This window comes from Podarcis vaucheri, assembly GCF_965113315.1.
Source record: "Podarcis vaucheri genome assembly, chromosome: 1".
Classification (NCBI taxonomy): domain Eukaryota; kingdom Metazoa; phylum Chordata; class Lepidosauria; order Squamata; family Lacertidae; genus Podarcis; species Podarcis vaucheri.
In genome coordinates, this window is record NC_138759.1 from 16,718,535 (window position 1) to 16,738,778 (window position 20,244).

General features: G+C 41.9%; 4 protein-coding genes across 4 annotated transcripts in view; 2 read left to right on the plus strand and 2 right to left on the minus strand.

Moving 5' to 3' along the window:
• The window catches only part of TECPR2 (tectonin beta-propeller repeat containing 2), a gene marked incomplete at its 3' end in the record, with an annotated part of 52,833 nt that extends 48,758 nt beyond the window's left edge, over positions 1-4,075 (minus strand). The window contains exons 1-3 of the mRNA XM_082236395.1: positions 3,984-4,075; positions 2,748-2,876; positions 509-756 (exon numbers count right to left, since the gene is read on the minus strand). Coding sequence (XP_082092521.1) covers positions 509-736 — 228 coding nt within the window. The 5' untranslated portion in view covers positions 737-756; positions 2,748-2,876; positions 3,984-4,075. The remainder of the gene's footprint in view (positions 1-508; positions 757-2,747; positions 2,877-3,983) is intronic.
• CINP (cyclin dependent kinase 2 interacting protein) lies at positions 4,016-8,235 on the plus strand. Its single transcript, XM_082219967.1, has 5 exons — positions 4,016-4,144; positions 5,290-5,449; positions 5,661-5,787; positions 7,057-7,177; positions 7,909-8,235. Exons 1-5 carry the CDS (start codon positions 4,138-4,140, stop codon positions 8,109-8,111), a joined length of 618 nt encoding a protein of 205 aa, XP_082076093.1. The 5' UTR covers positions 4,016-4,137; the 3' UTR covers positions 8,112-8,235.
• Positions 8,236-9,213: 978 nt separating this feature from the next.
• On the minus strand, positions 9,214-19,352 carry ZNF839 (zinc finger protein 839). The gene is made up of 8 exons (XM_082220298.1): positions 18,964-19,352; positions 16,434-17,348; positions 15,239-15,469; positions 13,943-14,035; positions 12,803-12,928; positions 11,838-11,975; positions 11,410-11,530; positions 9,214-10,337 (listed from the first exon to the last, which is right to left on the minus strand). The coding sequence occupies exons 1-8, from the start codon at positions 19,312-19,314 to the stop codon at positions 9,892-9,894; spliced, it is 2,421 nt and encodes an 806-aa protein (XP_082076424.1). The 5' UTR covers positions 19,315-19,352; the 3' UTR covers positions 9,214-9,891.
• The window catches only part of LOC309530761 (uncharacterized protein), a 146,218-nt gene continuing 137,948 nt past the window's right edge, over positions 11,975-20,244 (plus strand). Inside the window, exon 1 of the transcript XR_014218879.1 lies at positions 11,975-12,189. The gene's annotated coding sequence lies outside the window, so the exon portion shown is untranslated. The remainder of the gene's footprint in view (positions 12,190-20,244) is intronic.

The window sequence follows — 20,244 nt, forward strand, 5'->3', positions numbered from 1 at the left end:
TGAACTCCCCTGAGACCTTTGGGTATAGGGCAGTATACAAATTAAATAAGTAACATAAATAAATAAAATATGTTGATATTATGTTGTTGCAATCTATAGGGTATGAAACTGCTGTTGAACTTTGATGTACTAACGTTTATATTTTGCGATATATTACAGTTCTCATTTTCTTATGCCCTGCAAACGACTATGGGAACTAGTGGAAAAGCAGCATATAAATAAACAGATGATGAACAACAGAATGCCTCACTGAGAAGCAAGTAGATAGAATTGAGAACAAACCCCTAAATCACGCTGCGTGAGATAAAATAATTACAGACCACAAATAGATGCTGACTCTTAATCTAATTTTAGCAACAGCCAGAGCAAACGTTTTTCTTCAAGTTAACTAACTCTACAGCTTTACATTTCTGCACATTTCAATATGCTAAAACTGACAAAAGCCAAGGCATAAGCTTCATCACACCTTTTAAAAAATGAAGGTGTCCTGTTAAGTGTTGGTTCATACCTCAAAATTGTACTTTTTCATCTGGTTCAAGCGCCTGCAGTATAAATACAACATTCCAATACTGCTGCCCACGGCGATGTAGTCCTCGTTAGTGTCAAGTGCAGTGAGGTATACCACAATGGAACGGAATCCCTTTTGGATCTTTGTAGGAATGGCATTGAGAAGATAGTACAAGGGACAGAACTCCTTGAAGGTAAACGATGGAGTCGCCGATGCCATGGCAAACATCTGTATGTGCTACCTAGAGGCTGGAAAAGATAAACTGCATGTACTCCTTAAGGCCATGAAAACAAGGAGTATTTATTTCAGCGGCCACCCTTAGTATCTATACAACTGGGAGTACGTACAATGCTGGTGGGAAAAAGTGGTTTTTCTCCCTCATGAAAAGTTTAATAATAATAATAATACTTACTGCATCACAGATCTGCAACTAGTTGGCTTAACATAATGCTTACGCTGTATAACATTTTGTGTCTCATAACCCAGAACAATACTTTGTGATTTCTTTTTTATGCATGACAAAGGCTTTCAACTTATGAAAAGGAGAACACAAAGCAATTAGTTGCAAATGTTCCAACACTCTTCCACTGTCTCCAAAACTGATGAATGCCAACTGGTGTCCTCAATATTTTGTAGGAAAAAATTCACTTCCATTAACTGCAGTTCAGAGTTCCATTCAAAGCCAGACTAACTGTGGTTAGCCTTAACAATAGTTTGCAGAAATAAGCCAACTTCGAACTGTGGTTTACAAGGGAGCTTTGCTTCAATAAGCTAGGGATGGGAGACATGCATTTTACCCAGCTTCCCTCTTTTCCTCCAGAACCAAGCTCTCAGACAGTGAATAGCAGTGTGAATTGATGCACAAGATTCCTGTCTTTCATTTAACACAGGGGTCGGCAACCTAAAGGAGTCGTTTAACTGGCCCATGGACCCCCGCTGCCCGCTCAAGCGGCACAGAGTAGAGCAGGAACCGCCTTCCGCGACGCTGGCTGGCTTCCCATTGGCTGCAGGAAGCTCCTGCAGCCAATGGGAAGCTGCACACGCCTCCTCCACAATGGAAATAGTGTTTGTGCGTGCATGCGTGCGCACTCTGGCCCACTGAGGCATCTGCAGGACAGTGAACCAGCCCAAGCCACAAAAACTTTGCCGACCCCTGATTTAACATCACTACAATTGGGGAATGTTCCCACAGAATGCAAAATTCACGATTCCCTCTGTGCCCTGGGTCCCATTTATTAATACCACAGAGTTTAAAAACAAAAATACTCTCTAAGAGGCTGATCCCAAGATGTAACAGTGAATCTTAATGTTAGTGCCAAATCTCTTCCCCATCCCCACACCTAATGATAAGTCAAGAACAACTCTTGGTTTCACATCATGGTTTATTTGGAGCAAAACAAACCATGGTACTCAGCTTGGATGTAACACTAAGTCAGGGATCATGGTTTGTTCCTCCCAGTCATGCTTGGGGAGGAGTGATGTGGAAGTCACATGTGTTGCTGACAGAAAACCATTAACTATGGCTTGCCACAACTTGCAAACATAGGCACTATGTGCTAGATCAGCAATCCTGTTCATTCAAACCAATGCCAACGCTTCCATCTCTGCCACCACAGGAAATTATGCAGAATTAATGTCTATGCAAGCACTCAAGACCATAACAAGTGAAAGCCACACATACAAGTAAAAGAAGCTGAGCGAACTAGTATTCTTTCGAAAGGCACTTCTGAGATAAAATGAAAGTAAAAGTTCCAAATAAATATTGTCCCTTGCTAATAGTGGAGAAGGGGGGGGGGAAGTCTAGTTAAATCCTGGCATCCCTCTTGCATTGGGTCATATGATTTACTCCTACTACTGACATCTAAATATGCATTGAAGACCTCCTCATACATTATAAAGTTGCCTTAAGTGTAGAAAATTATGTACAACCCAAATGCAGTTCATCACTGAACATGGGGTGGCCAGATGACATTTACCTGCCTATGTACGCACAGGGAAGAACCAGCACTGGAATTAGGCACCATTAAAGGTCAAAGTGTATGTCTTGCTAATTTTCCACACCCAGTTCTCATGTGACAGCCCTCTGGATTGCTTAAGCTCTGCTAACACAGTGCGCTTAAGAGTTTTTAGGGAACTTCTATTTCGTGAGCTAAGGTTACAATAAATTTCGGATACTGGTACTTTTTTCAAAACAGAATATTAAATTTCATGTCAAAACCAAGGGTTATGGTGCACTCACTCTGCTAGTCTTCCATCGAAGAATCCTATGGCTTTAAGCAGCCAGTTCATCACATTCAGTCCACTACCCTAGGGCAGGATACATCTTTGTTGCAGACGACAATTTTGGAAAACGATGTGTGTTATCCTCCTGTTGAAGTAACAGAAGCTCAAATAATGAAACCATTAAATCACTTTGAAGGGACAGCATCAACTGTTTTGATTTTTAAACGAACATAAAACCAGGTCCCAGGGGAGCTACCTTTTTCAAAAGCATACATTTGTAACAAATAAATGATTTGTCCAAGGAAGAAGTCAACAGGCATCAGGCAGAACAGTGAAAAAAGTAAATAACCGAAGTACACTGGGCTACAAGGTAGCTGTGCCAACATCTGCAGCTTGCAGAATTAGTAAATGCACAGCTCAAGTATCAGAATCCTTGCCACTTTCCTAGCTACAGATATTTAGGATGGAAAAGCTTCTCGGAATATGTTTTCATTTCAGGAACCCAGGAGCTGTTAAGGGTGGGTGCTGCAATATTAATTCTGCAAACTGTGCAGCAGTGAGAGGAGTTGCTTAAAGAGATATCATTCCCACCCACCCCCATTTTAATGCCGTCTAGAAGTTGTATTATTTATTTGTTTTGCTAAGAAGGGCATGAAGAGGAAAGCACAAATCTAAAAGAAAGAAAGAAAGAAAGAAAGAAAGAAAGAAAGAAAGACAAGACTAATGGGAGAAGGGAAAACTTCTGGGTGGATTTTTGTCCTTCCTTCTCAATGCAGAGTGACAATTCTAACCCATAAGTGATAAAAGAGAGCAGAATTAAATGATCCCATTAATCGATATCGAGTAATAATCAGTACTGTTGGGAAGCCCAACCACCCCACCTGAAGCATGAACCAAACAAGAGTACACTAAAGAAGGTAAACAAACCCAGCACACGGCGGTTCCCAAACATGCGCCCCCGCTTCACCCCCGCAAGAGATGCGCTCAAGGCAAGCCTCATTCTCTGTGCGCGCAGAGAAGCCGACCAACCGCCCAGGGCTCGTCAGGACGGAGCCTCGACACGTGTTTCCAGCGCCAGGTCTCTCGAAGGAAACCCGGGAAGGAACGCGTAAAAAGGGGGTTCTCCGGGCGGTGAGCGTCCTTCTCTCCGCTTCTTCTCGCCTCCTGCAGCCAGGGAAGGGAAGAAGAGAGGGCCGCCCAGCCAGGAGGCTCCCCCCCCCGTCTCCCCGCCGCGCTGGGCTGCCCTCCTCACCTCGGCAGGGGCCACGGCCGGGGCCCGAGCTCCCGCGTCGCCCCCAGGCCCGGCGGCGCTGGGTCTCCAGCGCTGGGCGGCGAAGCTGGGCGGAGCCGGACGTGAGCGCACTTCCGAGGGGAGGGAGCGGCCTCGGCCTCGGGTGGCGGCGGAGATGGCCGGTAAGCGCTTCTTCCCCAGGCAGCGGGCGGGAGCGCGGCCTGCACCTCCTGCAGCGAAGGAGGCCCCGGGTGCCTCCACCGGGGAAAGCGGTTGCTGGAGAAAGGCGCATGGGGAGGGGGGCGCCACAACCCAGCAGTTTTTTCCTCGCTCTCAAGTAATACTGTACCACAACTGGGATGGGGGGGCGGGGCGTGCGATGGAGCGGAAGATGAAAGGGTGGCGGGACGGTGGAACTCCCCGCCACTGGAGGCAGGGTTGGCCTCCGACTTCAGAACTGTAAGTTCAGGGCCGGGTTTAGGTTTGATGAGGCCCTAAGCTGCTGAAGGTAATGGGGCCCTTTATATGTCTCGCTGTCCTTTGTCAACAACAAATGGTCGCTTTTTGTGTGTTGAATATACACTATATAGTAATTTATGAACTTAAGAAGTATCTAAAGCCATTTGCACATGCAGAATGTAGGCACCCTATATATAGAAATGAGCAAACCAGTGATGTTTTAGGGAGCAGGCTAGCAGGCGGGGCCCATCATTGGAGCCTACACAACACAAAACAAGGTTGCTGTATGTAGGTTTTATTTTATTTGTTTCTTATCTTATATTTTGGAAATGTACATCCAGGTGTTTTTTCCTTTAAATTTTTTGGCGGCTCCCAGGGGCCCTAAGCTATAGCTTGTTTAGCTTATGGGTAAATCCAGCACTGGATATGTTGTGAGGTGGCTGTGGCGGGAGTTGAGAGAGGCTGTTTCTGAACGGAAGCAGGGAGAAGGGTGAATTTTGGGAGCTGGTTGTGGGGTTGCGAAGGAAGCGACATGATCCTGCGATGCTACTACAATCCCAGCTCCCGGTTGGGTTGGGTTGGGTTGGTCGTCTTCTTCAGGTTTGGGTGATGGGCAATGGGCAGGCACACAGTGTTGCAGTGGGCAGACCTGTCAGTTTTCTGTCAATGAAATAAAACCTCTTATTGAAAGTTTGACGCAATGTGCCAAGTGAAGATAGAGGCTGAAACTTCACAAAAAATGGGAATAGAGTTGTTGTTTATTTTATTACATTACAAAAAAAAAAATGTCACCAGCAGTCTAAAATGTCTCACATAGATATTTTCCCTCTTCCTATTTAAAGTGTTTTATTGTTGTGTTTTTGATTAGCCAAAGGCTCAACTCCCAAGACACCTGTATTATCCATCAGTGCAAGAAAAATTAAAGATAATGCAGCAGACTGGCATAATTTAATGATGAAGTGGGAAACTCTGAATAATAAGGGGTTTACCACTGCCACCAAAATCGTGAACATCAAAATTTCTGCAGAGTAAGTATATTGAAAGATCTTGTCGTTGGTTCCAGTGCAAATTTATTACCTTAGGCCATTACTTTTTAAAATCTGCATGATATGAATGTAACAATTTACCTTGCATTATGCACTGACTACAGTTGACCCTATATATTATAGGCAACAAGGGGTAGGGGTTGTCAGAGGAACAGAGCTTCTATTATGTACAGTGAATGATATTTTTCTTTAGGTGCAAAGACGGCAAGTTGGAAATAGAACATGATAATATTGCTTCAGAGTCCGGAAGACGACCAGCTGACTACAATGTAGAATTGGAGGAGTGCTGTACAGAACTACTTGATACTTTTGAAAACATGGTACTCTATTTCTCTTATTAAGACCCCCACCGCATTTTTCTGTTTCCACCATCCTCCTATAGATCAGTGGTTCCCAAAGCTTCCCCCAACACAGGGGACCAGTTAAGAGATTTTTCTGCAGGTTGTAGCAATTATAACACACACTGCTAGATGCTGTGTGATTTTTAACTCTTATTTTTATGGACACATTGCAGACCACCCAAATGAAACTCCTGGGCAGTTTCTGAACCTTTGTTCATGAGAGGGAGAGGCCATAACCACTGGTGGGAGATCTAGAGGTCTTCTTTTCAACAATGTTTTCCATGAATATTCAAGACAACATCCCTTCACAAGAGAGGGTATAAGAATTATATGCAAATCTACCTAATGGAGCCATCAACCAAATTAAAAATGAATCTCTTCTGTGCAAAACATTCAGAAGGGAGAACTGAAGCTATTCTTAAATGTTTTGTTGTGAAAAATGCCCTTTGAGAACTACTAATTTTAGTCCAGTACTGACTGAATACTTTAATTAGTGATTTGTCTCTAATCCAGTTATCCAGTCTTTGTAATAAAAGTTCCCTGGTTGTGAAGTTTCTGAAGGTAGGGATTGAGTAGCCTGCACAGATAGAACATGTTAAGCTGCAGTCGTATTCATGTGTACTCAGAAATAAGTCACATTGAATTCAGTTGAGGTTAGGCCAGGTAGGTGGGACTAGGATTGCCACTTCAGGACAAAAACACATTTATTGTTGTTGTTACATTATTTACTCGTATGTAATGTGTACCATTTTGGCCCAATTATGTCATGGAAATTAGAGTGTGCATTAGATTGGATGGTGCATTAGATTCAATTGCAAGCTTGAAAAACACAGACATAGCAAATACAGTGGTATCTCTGGTTACGAACTTAATACATTCCGGAGGTCCGTTCTTAACCTGAGGTACCACTATAGCTAATGGGGCCTCCTGCTGCTGCTGCAGCAGCGTAATTTCTGTTCTCATCCTGAGGTAAAGTTCTTAACCCGAGGTACTACTGTACTTTTTTTGGTTTTAAGGTTTTGAAAGCTGAGGCGCACATTAGATTTGAAGGTGCATTAGATTCACATAAATATGGTATTTATTACCGTAATTATTATTGCTTATTAAATTTGTATATCGCTCTTCATCTGAAGATTTCAGGGCAGTTCCAACATAAAATTCAATGTGACTTCTGAATAGACATGGTTAGGATTGTACTGTTGGTTACGAAATATTAGCTTCTTACACAGACACTTAAAACTTTGTTAGGCAAAAATACAACAGAAAATGGAAAAACTATGTTCAACTACTAAAGGGATCTGCGACTTAGAAGCATATCATGGAGATCAGAAGACACCATTCTTTCACACATGGCCCATTCCTTACTTCTGTAAGTAAATTCTTCCTTTCTGAGATACTGCTATTTCTTTCTGCTGAAGCGTATTCATTTGAAAATGAGAGTGGAATACTGTGAGCTAAAGAATTTAAATTTAGCTTATATTGCTTGAATTGCAAATTTGCAAGGCAACTATAGCTCTCAGGAGAGAATGCTTCACATCATCAACCCACATCAATTCCTAGAATTCCATATGTTGAAACCAGATAAGCTTTTTTAAAAATTGTGCAGCAGGAGAAATATTGAACTTGAGGGATGGAAGATGAGTTAACTAATTCTAAAGCTTAAAAACTATAGGCAAGCAATCTAGCTAGCAATGTAGTATGTTCAGCATTTGTAATATGAAGCAAAATCAGAGCACTACTCAGGCATTCTGAATTATGGCTTCGTCAATACATATGAGAGTATGCACTCTGAGGGTGTGGTAGCTGTACCACATTTGCCATGTGTTCCCTATCAAACCGTCTGCAGCAGAGAAGCCTCCTGGAATCATAGCTGCATCTATGCATTTTGAAACCCTGAAAAAAAATATCAGGCTTTCAAAGTGCACCGGGGTACAGGATGTTTTCCCACTGCAGACAGTTGCTAGGAAATACAGCATCTAATTGAGAGGAGGGTGGGGACAAAGTTAGTACACATTCTTCTCTTCATTTGCTGTCCTAAGCCATATTCGGAATGCCTATGTATTTCCAGAGCTACTTCTTGATTTAATTTTTCTGTTTCAGATGAAGTTTCTGGAAAGCTCTTGAACATGTACTCAAAGGAACTAAAACTCAAGCAAACTATTGTGCAAGAGATTGCTCATACCGCTGACCAAGATCTCCTGATGGCCTACTTGTCGTCATGGTTATACCAGCCCTACATTGAGAATACCAGCCAAGTATTACTAGAAAGCATGTTATTGGAAACAGGACACAGGCTGGTCTAACCTTTCCTACCACTTTATAAAGTTGCATTTGCCTTGAACTGCACTGCTAATACGTTATATAAATTGCATTGTGTTTATTTTTGTATAGTTCCAACTTTTTAATAAAGTCTGTTTTATTTTCTAAGATTATATCTACCTAGCAGGTCGTATATTGGGATTACAACAAACAAAACCACTTTGAGGTTTTAGTACCATCCAGATTTATATAAATTTTGTAAAATAATAGAATCAAAACGATTCTAAAACAGAGCTTGATTAACTTTAGGGTCTCTAAAAATCTGCTTTCACATATTTCAATATCCAGTGGAACTCCTTTTTCTTTTGTTTTAAAGTCTGAACTTTCACACCATGAGTGTAAGAGGAGCCTGCTAGAGTAGGTCAATGGTCTATCTAGTCAAGCATACTGTTCTCAATGGCCAACTATATGCCGGTGGAAAGCCTGCTAGCAGTACCTGAGTGCACCAGCACTCTCTCCTCATTTATAATCTAAATATGACTGTAGCTGGATCTTTCACCAGGGCTATGAGAAAAGTTAACACATGCCTTGGATTACGAGGCCGATATGTAAATCCCATAAAGGCCCATCCTTGCCTCTGTTGCTAGGCCACGACAGCACAGAAAGCACTGGGGATTTCAGGAAACATATACAAGGGGCAAAGCACTAACAGCCTCCTGCCCTTCTCAGCATCCTAGCTGCCAGGCCCATTTTTTTCAGGCACCAATGGCTATTAGGCACTTTTTGCATTTCTACGTTAGTGAACAGAAAATTGTTAACATTAGGCAAATGCTACATTACCATTTCAGCTCAGGTTGTGCCTAGAGGCATATGCTTTTTAGAATTGCCGCTACTCTGGGAAATTATCTAAATCTGAACAGCCTCGTTAAGGTCTGTCACTGAAGTCTGTATGCTGGGGGATTGGATTCATCTCTGGGACATGAAGGCCCACTCTTCCAGATAATAATATCTAAATATGAAAGTGACCTACTTACCAGACTGAAGCTTTCACTTCGTAACTGACTGCAATACAATCTCTCTATGCTTAGCAGCTTTAGAGCAGCTCCTGTGTTCAAAACACCAAAATGACCTGACACACCCAAGGTGTCAAGGATAGTATATGTAGTACCTTTAATTTGAACTAGATAAACCATCAGTTACAGTTTGATATCCAGCACTGAATGCCATTACCTTTGTTTGCACAGATTCTCAATTTTATAAAAAGATTCTTACCAATGAGCTGGTTCTTGATCTTACCGTTTAGTCAAAAAGCAGCGTAATTTTGGTAATAAGTTGTGTCCAAAAAACAGATCAGTTTGGTAAACAGTGCAGTTTACTTGGAATTCTAGTTACTCTTCAGTCATGTTAGTTGTAATTGCACAAAGGTCACAAGCAGCAGAAAATTAAGATTTAATAACAAAAATACACATTTTAAGAAATTGTTTTTTTAAAAAAACCACCCATATATTTTCATAATGGCTTTACTCTGAGCAAGTTCTCTGTGTGAATAATGTTGTTAAAAGAGCCTCTGTACTTTCCAAAGAACTTGAATGTGTAAGTGCATCGCAGGATCATCAATTTGGCTACAACACTGGTTGAAAAAGACAGCAGCACCAGGATGAGGCAAAGCCTGAACTATTTCATATCCCTAGAGAAGTTTCTAGCTCATCCAGTCATCTTTTTAATCAATTGTCAATGAGTTTTCTAAGATAATATAGAAACGCTATCTCATTGAGACCCAAGTGGATTAGCTACTGCCATGTTACTAATTTGGGAAGATTTTGCTTAATCAGATACCGTAGGATGTTCACAATCTATTAATGACAAAATCCTCGCTTCTTCCTGAGATTCTTGATATTTTTCATTATGATTGCTTTCTTCATGCACTAACAAGGAAGGATTTTGATTAGCTTTTTTTGATGCTGTGGAGTTACAAATCTCAAACACACTTAGTCCGCTTGCTGCATTACCCAAGTACGCTGCCACCATCTTTTCTTGTGAACTTTCTGAACTGGCAAGTGGCAACCTTTCACTCCGTGAGAATAGATAGCCTGAACAATCCAACCCTGATACAATTGAAGGTTGTAAGATCTCAGCCTTCCCTTGCAGGAACTGATCTGTATCTGCAATCTCATTTGAAGCTTCTAGTTCAAGTGATTTGTGGCGCTCCTTTTGGTGTAATGTATTTCCGGTGCAAATGTTTGCTCCGCAGTTCTGTTCTGGGGGGAAACCTAAAAAAAATCAAGTTAAAAAACACAAAACTTCAGTTTACATGCATGCTTTTCAAAACAGACAAAAAGGAAAGTGTTTTATAAACTATTTATTTCATAAAAATTATATACCACCCGATTGTGGTATATGCTACCCATATTAAAAATTAAGCTGTTTAAGTATAATATTAAGCATTAAGTAAAGGTAAAGGTAAAGGTACCCCTGCCCGAACGGGCCAGTCTTGACAGACTCTGGGGTTTGTGCGCCCATCTCACATCTATTGGCCGGGGGCCAGCGCTGTCCGAAGACACTTCCGGGTCACGTGGCCAGCGTGACAACGCTGCTCTGGCGAGCCAGAGCCGCACACGGAACGCCGTTTACCTTCCCGCTGGTAAGCGGTACCTATTTATCTACTTGCCCCCGGGGGTGCTTTCGAACTGCTAGGTGGGCAGGCGCTGGGACCGAGCAGCGGGAGCGCACCCCGCCGCGGGGATTCGAACCGCCGACCTTTCGATCGGCAAGCCCTAGGCGCTGAGGCTTTAGCCCACAGCGCCACCCGCGTCCCTAAGCATTAAGTAGTATGATAGAATAAACAATCAGCTTCTACTTTGGCAACAGATTTTTTTTAAAAATCTGCTTGGCAGTGTTAACATTTATCCCTGAAAGTAGCCAGGTGGTAGAGTATTTACTAATAATAAATAATTGCATTATATCACATTTCCTTCCAATATAGGTTGAGAGTTAAACAAAGATATAGTTAGTTTTCTATGCCCAATGGGGCTTTAAGCTTGTGTTTCTAAAACAGCAGTATTGACATTCATTTGGTGAAATCTGGATTCAAATCACCAATAAAGAAAAAACAAACAACTTTTGGAAAACCTATGCATTAAGTAGCTTGGCAAGAAAGGAGAATGCAAGTGTGAAGGATACAGCAAATTTTTAGCTAAGTTTCCTTTCTCTCTCTCCCTACTTAACATTATGTTTAGACTTATACCACTACAGTTTAAAGGGTCATTGTACGCTTTCAGCTTCCTAGCTATTTGCACGTAATTTTATCTTCAGGAGAGAATGGAGATATTAGAATTCACATACCACTACCTTCATATGCAGGACTTCTTTCCTTTATTTCACCTTGACTTGAACTGATAGTTACACTTTCTAACAAATTTTCAGCTCTGATCTTTTTTGCAAATGGCAACATTTCATCTGAACCCTGTTGAGAGAGAAAATAAACTTACCAGCATATTCATCAAACATCAACTTTTAAAAATTATTCCAATATTTTAAAAAGCTCTGTTCATTTGGCAGCACTTTGTGCCACACAAGAATCCAAGTGAATAAACTTATGCCAAAAAGTATGGTTTGCTTTATTATATAAAGAAAAATTTTGTATAGAAGATGAAATATGCAACAGCTTATTTTCAGCAAGACATATACAAGCAAAAAAGCACAAGAAAAGTTAAATATGCTACAAGGTTTGTACAGTGTTATTGATGTGGCAGAATTCACCTATTTTATACCTCAGTTGCTCGTTTCTGTCCCAGAATCTCTGTACATACAGATGCATCAGCAATTTTAATACACTTGGGTGAAGATTCTATTGTTTGAACCATTTGCATTTCAAGATCACTGCCTATAATTCCTAGAGATTCAGCCACCTATGAAAGACGAGACACAATATTTTTGTCCTAGACCAGTAATACACAATTTATTCACAGTAAATTTCATTATTTCAAAATTATTATTTACAGGCGGTAAGTCAGCAGGGCAGCTACCTGCTTTCATTATTTCGAGGATGGTTTTATTAGACCTTAGCAAGTCTTCTTTGTTAATATTTTGAGTATCGTGTTTGTAAATAAAGCTGCTTTAAAGGTAAAGGGGAACCCTGACCATTAGATCCAGTCGCGACCGACTCTGGGGTTGCGGCGCTCATCCCGCTTTATTGGCCGAGGGAGCCGGCGTACAGCGTACACGTGGCCAGCATGACTAAGCCGCTTCTGGCAAACCAGAGCAGCGCACAGAAACGCCGTTTACCTTCCCGCCGGAGCGGTACCTATTTATCTACTTGCACTTTGACGTGCTTTCGAACTGCTAGGTTGGCAGGAGCAGGGAACGAGCAACGGGAGCTCACCCCGTCACAGGGATTCGAACCGCCAACCTTCTGATAGGCAGGTCCTAGGCTCTGTGGTTTAACCCACAGCGCCACCTGCGTCCCTAAAAGCTGCTTTAGCGGAAAATTATTTAACTATTGTGGTGATAGTTTTTTACTCCAAGGTACTATATTTGATCTTAGCAAGTAGGCCTAAAAGCAAAAGATAGAAGCGCAAATATAAAATAAGATGTACTTAATTTCTGCTTATCTTGAGTATTTGCTATTTATCTTCACACTCCTCCTTTTAAAGAAAATGTGTTCAGTTTCACCTGCTGCACTCAGTTTAGCTACTGGATCTTGATTCACAGCCACACACGGAACTACCCAACATACCTTTGGGTTTTTTGATTCAGGAGTACTCAGATAGTTTTGGCACATTTTCTTTACTATAGTGTGCAGCTCTTCAAATTCCCGGTATACTTCTGGAAAAAGTGCTTTGGTTGGATAATTTTTCTCTACCTGTTTAGTAACAAAAGCTACATGAATATGAGCAAATTCACAATCAAGTGCTATAAGTATAATACAAGCCTATTATAATGCAAACAAGTAACAGGCGATTAAAGGCAGAAAGCACTATTTGAACCTCTCCAGCAAGTCCCCTATCTTGACCACATTGGTTTGGATCAGAGCTGTCAGTCCATCTGGTTGCCGTTGGCTTAAATTGTGACGGAGCCAGCCGTCACAAATGGCGCAGTTTAGCATAAAATAAAGACACAGAGAGCCAGCAATATTTTCAGGATGGTATGAGCAGCTCCTTTCGAACTTCTCTTCTCTGCCGTAACTTTTATTATCCTTTGTTCTCTCCTCTCGCATGGCCATTTGCCAAAGTCTCACATTACCTACATCCGGTCATGGCTTAAACCCACCCATCGCCATATAGGGTTATACTGCCCAGAGGGGAAACATAACTTCATATAAGGCTATGCACTTAATACACTGCAAGGCACGGACATGCAGGTCACTGAGGTCAGCGAGGCACCAGGTGGTGCTACAAGTCTTTTTCATGACTTCCTGGCTCCCACAAAATTGATCTTATGTCAAACAGTGTCTGGAGAAGTAGGGACTGTGGAGTTAAGAAAACTAAACAACAGAGGCTGTGGTTCAATGTCCAGGAAGATTATGTTAAGAACCATAACTCCTATCTACCCGTTACGAGAAAAATATCTCACTGGAATAATTTACTGTACTAATCTATATTTCCATAAAGAGTGAAATAAAATTGTTGACTTTCCCCTAAACTATAACTTCAAATAGGGCAGGGAAAGTGATGTGTCCCACTTCTTCAATCTTCCACCACGTAATTCCTTGTACTCCTCCTGGTTAATCTGGTTTCATCCAATTTTTGTTCATACCCGCATGAGAGACTCAAGTTTAAAGAGTTTGACTATAGGAAATTAAATCCACATTTGCAGATAGTGTAAAATGCACAAAATAAATGAATAATAAATACTAAGTTTGCAAGATGTATCTTACCTTCATCAATAGGAATTCAGATACAGTAACAAGTGTTGTAAAGCGTGGAAGAGCCAGCTCCATAAAATCTTCATTGGCACATTGCTGAATCAGCTATTAAAGACCATAATAATTTCTTTAGAGAAGCCATAAAGTCAAATCGCTAAAACGCCAAGTCTAAATACATGGAAATGAACAAAGAAAAATGCATGATATCTGAGCAATTTATTATAGAAAACAGATAAATCACTGAGAAGTGTCAATGTTAGGAGACAGTTCCTAGAGTCATTGCCAGAATAAATCCCAGCAGTTATATCTAGGGGCCACCTCACACAACATTCTTCCTGCATGGAGATGATCAAAACTAATGCAGAAAACCTGTACAACTTGTGTGAAGCACACACAATTGGATTATTTTGCCATGGGCAGACACTTTATCCAAGTTTTCAAGAGAGCCTTTCCAAAGCCTCATTTACTACGTGAAAGGCTAGCTACCAAGTAGAATCTTCGCTGGCAGATTCTGAAAGAAAAAATAGTAAGTCTTTCACCAGATAACTAAATAAGTTGTAGGAGTTTTAAATGGTTGAATCTGCATAAATGGTCACATTTGTATAAATAGCTTTGATGAGAAAGGCATGCTTCCTCTTAGATGAAGCAGCAGGCACCCTTAGAAACATTTCCTCCTGCTTGAAGAGAAAAGGATAGTTCTTATAGCACCAGCCATCTCCCCATTTTATACTTATAACAAAAATAATTTCAGGAATGTGTGTTGCCCAACTGAGACACCATTTCAAGTTATCAAAACATTTTGAATGGATGAGTCTAACTAAGGGATGGGGAACCTTTGCCAATCCTGGAGCAGCATTTCCTCATGAGCAACGTTCTTGAAGCCATGCACCAACGGTGGCAAGGGCGGCTGGCAAAAGTGGTTAAGATTTTTTACTTTGTACTGTAGGATCTCTTTCCAACTACACAAAAGTCATAGGTTTCAACACACATGCACACACATATCTCTCCATTCAAGTAAGTAAGGTACTATTAAGGTACAACACATTCCAGGTAGGCAAAGTCACTCAAGGAGGGTGAGGAGATGGATTGGTGTGAATCCAGAGGGCCAGATAGTTCAGAAGTGGGGAAATGTCCAGGCCTCTCTAGGTTCACAATCCTAAGTATTTTTACCAAGGTGTAAATCCCACTGAGCACATTGAGACCCAATTCTCAGTAAACATGCTTAAGATTGTATTGTGAGCACTGTAGCCTAATGGAGAAACTATCACTAGACAAGCGAGCACGAACAATTGTGAAAAGGAGCCATACCTCTTTTAGCCTAGCTTTCCTTCTAAATATACTGTGGTGCTCTGCTGACATATTATTAAGACACTTTGAAGAGAACTGACTGCGTCTGCTATATCTTCCAGAATACCTTGATCTTTCAGCTGACTTTGGTCGGCCACACCTTCTTGGTTGTCGGGGTCTTCCAGGACCCAAATACAATAAATCGGTGTTTTGATCTTCTATTAACTTTCCATCTTCTGTAGATGTAGAAGACTTTAAAAAATGTTCATAAGAATGCTTTAAACAGTTTTGACTTTATGTATTAATTTTTCAGTTTGGAATCATTATACTAACATTATCCTATAAAGCTGAGTTAAAAGACACATATACTTCCCACATGTCACTTTAAGACAAGGAAGATTGCAAATTCCTTTTCTCCTACCTTTAATGCACCGCGATGTCACATCATTATGGTTTGCATGTGCTGCTAACTTTGCTGTTTTAGGATTTATTTTCACACAACCCTGTCTACTTCCAGAAACAAGGACTACCTACTTTTTGACATGGTAAGAAGCACTGATAGAGCAACAAGGCAAAACAATGGTGTCTCTGGAATTACTGCAGCTGGTAAGCAGTTTTCATTTGCTTGCTACTTGCAAGGAAGCTTCAAAATGAATCTTGCAATTCAGAAGGAGGAAGGCAATGAGACTACTAGCAACACTTTTACACCAGTTACCTTATCTATCCAGTAATCATGACCACTAATTCACAGTATTTAAAGATCTTTTAAGACATGCATGTATCAATACAGCACTGTATTGCTTTCATATGATAAATGCCATTCATGAAAATGAGTTTTTGTATGATATGCTTCCCCATTACATTGATTAGAAATTGCCTTTAGAATAGATTGTCCATTAAATACTTAAATGTTACCAGCAGCCTCTATCCCAGACTAATTCCCTCTTCATATTGCAGGGATAAGAATGGCATACGTCTGTTTTTCTCCTAACTTTAATGAGCTACTAGCTTTTAGAATTAGAAGCGTCAATAGTGCAGTTGTTTAAAATATTCCAGCAATGCCATTCAGTGAAGCCTATTGTATAGATTCCTGTAGCCATGAACTGGATTTAGATAAGTGGCAAAGGGAGATCCAGCTTGCTCTGGAAAGGCAGAGGGCATGAGCTGACCATTCCCTGGATAATTTGAAATAGAAATAAATATATATTTCTCTTACCTGTTGCTTATTCTCTATAGGAAGATTATTTTTCAAGTCTACAGCTGATCCAATTTCATTTATTAAAGGGGCACTAATTGGTGGTGGTGAAAGCGTCTGATGTACACTTTCACAACTTGTCTGCCCAGTACACTCCAGCAACTCTCTATTTATAGGAGAAGATTGTGAAGATTCTTCCTGCCTATGAGCTGGATTAAGTTTATAATGCCGTGCTAATCCTCCTTTTCCTATGTAGGATTTTTCACAGCTTTGACATTTAAACAATTTTGGCTTCAGGTCATAGTTCAAGGGTCCAAATAATGAGCACACTTCCTTCTCCTTGCCGCTTCCTTCATCATCTTCTAGACTTAGCTCAGCATAGTCATCAGAATCAGACTGGTGACAGTCAGCCAAGTCTTTAGTTTTAATGAATTTGTAATCCTTAGCTTTATATTTGGGAGGCCTTGAAATCCGCCCAGAACGAGTTTTCACTTTTAGAGATTTTTTAACTCTGTATTTGTATTTCTTCTCATGGTTTGTGAGTGAATTTGCTGAACAAGATGGGGTGCGAGTAACATTTGCAGAATCTGAAGCAGCTAATGCAACAGATATGTTTTCCTGTCCCTTGACAGCAAGGCCATTGAGTACTTCATGTGTTATCTTGCCTGAGGAAACTTGTCCAAGAGGATGTAAAGGTTTCTGCAGAAGCAGCTGAAGGGTAGGTTCAGAAGATTTATATAACAAAAATTGCTGTGGTCTAGGCACTGTAGCAACATGTGGGTTAATAACACTGAGCGCTACAATCCTGGAATTTTTCTCAAGTGGCTGATTCAGAGTTACATTTTTTGATCTTTGAATTGCTGCATGAGACCGCTCTGATCTTTCTTTCTCTTTTTTCTGTTCTGGCTGTACTTGGACACAGATGGTTTCCAATGGCTGTAAGAAAAAATAAAGCTTGTTTAAGCACAAAGTCATATAAGGTTTCCTATACATTCTTGAAAATGAAACTGATCTAGATCACCACACACTAGTTTTTAAAAGTCTCCTTTTATCCATGTCAAGATTGGTCAGAAATTGTAGCACAATTGACCCTTTTTAAAAAATATATATACTCTAGCTTGCATACTCCTGAAACTACTATTATACACGTTTATCTACTTGTCATATCATTGTAAGGATTAAAGTTAAGGTTTTATGGGGAGTGGAGTAAATTTTTAATAGTGACCTGAAGGAGATCAAGGGCAGAAAGGGGAGAAATCATGTGGTTTTAACTGCTAACTGACCTGCTATTGTTAAGCAGATTGCTGGGTAAAAGTCTGGCGTGGTCAGTAGGTGTCTCATCCATGGGAAATTAATTGACGGGATTTGTGAAAGTTGGGAATCTCCTTTCATTTCTTTATGGTACACCCCTCAGTTCAGCAGAGGGAGCAGATGCTTGTGCAACTTTAGAATGGGCAGAAAGCAGTAGTGGAGGAGGGCAGGGGGGGGCAGGGTGTCCTGGGCATGATGGGGGGGCTGGAGGGTGTCGGAGCTAAGCAAGTTTTGGTGATGTTCCCCAAAGAAGTTCACAACTTTGGGGAAGCTCCACCCCAGGCGAGGTTGTGATGGGTAAGCACTGCTTACCTTGCTCTCTGGTAAATCTACTGCTTCAAAGGCGTGCCTGCTTTGTATACAGGAGATCCAGAATTTCTTTTCCTCCCAAGACACCTTAAGTTTCCAGTGCTTTCACTGTCATTCAGAGGACACTAAACCATTTGCACCCATGTAAAGCAGCACTTTGGTGACCCTATATTAATTTATTATTATTATAGTTATATACCACCCTACAGCCAAAGATCCCAGAGCGGCTTACAACATAAAAATAATAATACGTATTTTGTGTTTTTATGTTGTAAGCCGCTCTGGGATCTTCAGATTAAAAGCGGTATATAAATTTATTAAATAAATAAATAGCAACAGCCCTCCGCCCCGCAAGCAGCAATTTAGCCATTCTACGACTTAAGGTCCATATAGTTAAAGCCATGGTTTTCCCAGTAGTGATATATGGAAGTGAGAGCTGGACCATAAAGAAGGCTGATCACCGAATAATTGATGCTTTTGAATTATGGTGCTGGAGGAGACTCTTGAGAGTCCCATGGACTGCAAGAAGATCAAACCCATCCATTCTGAAGGAAATCAGCCCTGAGTGCTCACTGGAAGGACAGATCGTGAAGCTGAGGCTCCAATACTTTGGCCACCTCATGAGAAGAGAAGACTCCCTGGAAAAGACCTTGATGTTGGGAAAGATTGAGGGCACAAGGAGAAGGGGATGACAGAGGACGAGATGGTTGGATAGCGTTCTCGAAGCTACAAACATGAGTTTGACCAAACTGCGGGAGGCAGTGGAAGAGAGGAGTGCCTGGCGTGCTCTGGACCATTGGGTCACGAAGAGTCGGACACGACTAAACGACTAAACAACAACAACAACAACAACAACGACTTAAGCATCAGCGATTCCCCTCACCCCTCACGAAAAAACCCCACTTAAACCCCACAGGCTTATTTCTTATACCTTGGGCGGCAGGAGCCTGGCGGGGACACGGGGCACCTTCTGCAGCCGCTGCGCCGCGTCGTGCGGGATACTGGACACCGGCGGGGCCGCCGAAGCCGAGGCGGAAGTCGCTGAGCAGAAGCCCCGAGCCGGGAAGTGGGGATGAGAAGCCGCGCGGCCGTCGTCCTGGGCTACAGGAGAAAAGGCTTCCCGCCCTTGAGGCGATGCCGCAGCCCCGGCGATACGGGGGCCCGCGGGCCTCCCGGAGACGGGCCTCCCCGTTTGCTTCCCAAGGGGTAAGGTCTCGCCCGGCTGCTGTAGGCCGAGCAACGAGTCCGGGTCCACAGGCCCGCTCGCCTCAGAGGCCGCCATCTTAGCGAGTACCTGCTGTCAGGGGAGACGGTTGGAAGTCTCCCTAAGCCCCGCCCCTACCGCGCGCAGGAGGAACAAACAGCGCCGGACCAATAGGAATCGGGCTCGGCTGATTGCGGAACGTGACGACAGCGAAGGGGTGGAGTGGGGAGGAGGAGCAAGAGTTAGAGCGTCGCGGTGGGAGCCGAGCGGGGTCAAATTAGCTTCAAAAGCGTTTAGTCGCTTCCCTGGAGTCCTAGTTCTTCCTCTTCGAACCCCTCTTCCGCTTGCTCATCTCCTTGACGCGAACTCGGTGGGCACATTCTGGATTTCGGGCAGATAGGAATAAATAAAATCGCAGGTTAATTATGCCCGGAGAGGCCGTGCTTTGTTTGCATTATCCAAAGGGGAAGCTTTAAATTCATCATCATCATCATCATTATTATTATTATTATTATTAAAATGGAAGGTATTGCCAAAGTCGAGGTTCTAAATGCCGAGCAGATTAAATAGATTGACAAAACATGAGTATTCTGGCTTTATTTGTCTCCATAGCGATCTGTTCGAAATGCCTGTACAGAAATGGGCACAGCCCTTCCGCACGATGAAGCCCGGGTGGTTTTTACTTAACCACAGCTTTCTGTTTTTGTTGCTGTTCGGATACATTTATTTTGAAGTCAATCATTTTTTCCCTAAAAATCGTAAACTTAAAAAGAAAATAGTTTTTCAACACCGCATAACCATCGCCTTTTATGCTCTTTGCAAAATGAACAAATTTGCTTTTTTTCTAAGCGACATTTTACGGGAACGAAGCATTTGTTTGTTTTGTTTTGTGGCGGACCAACATTTTATTGAAAAGCAAAAGGCTTCCTCGTGGCCCGTACGGGGATCGAACCCGCGACCTTGGCGTTATTAGCACCACGCTCTAACCAACTGAGCTAACCGGCCACT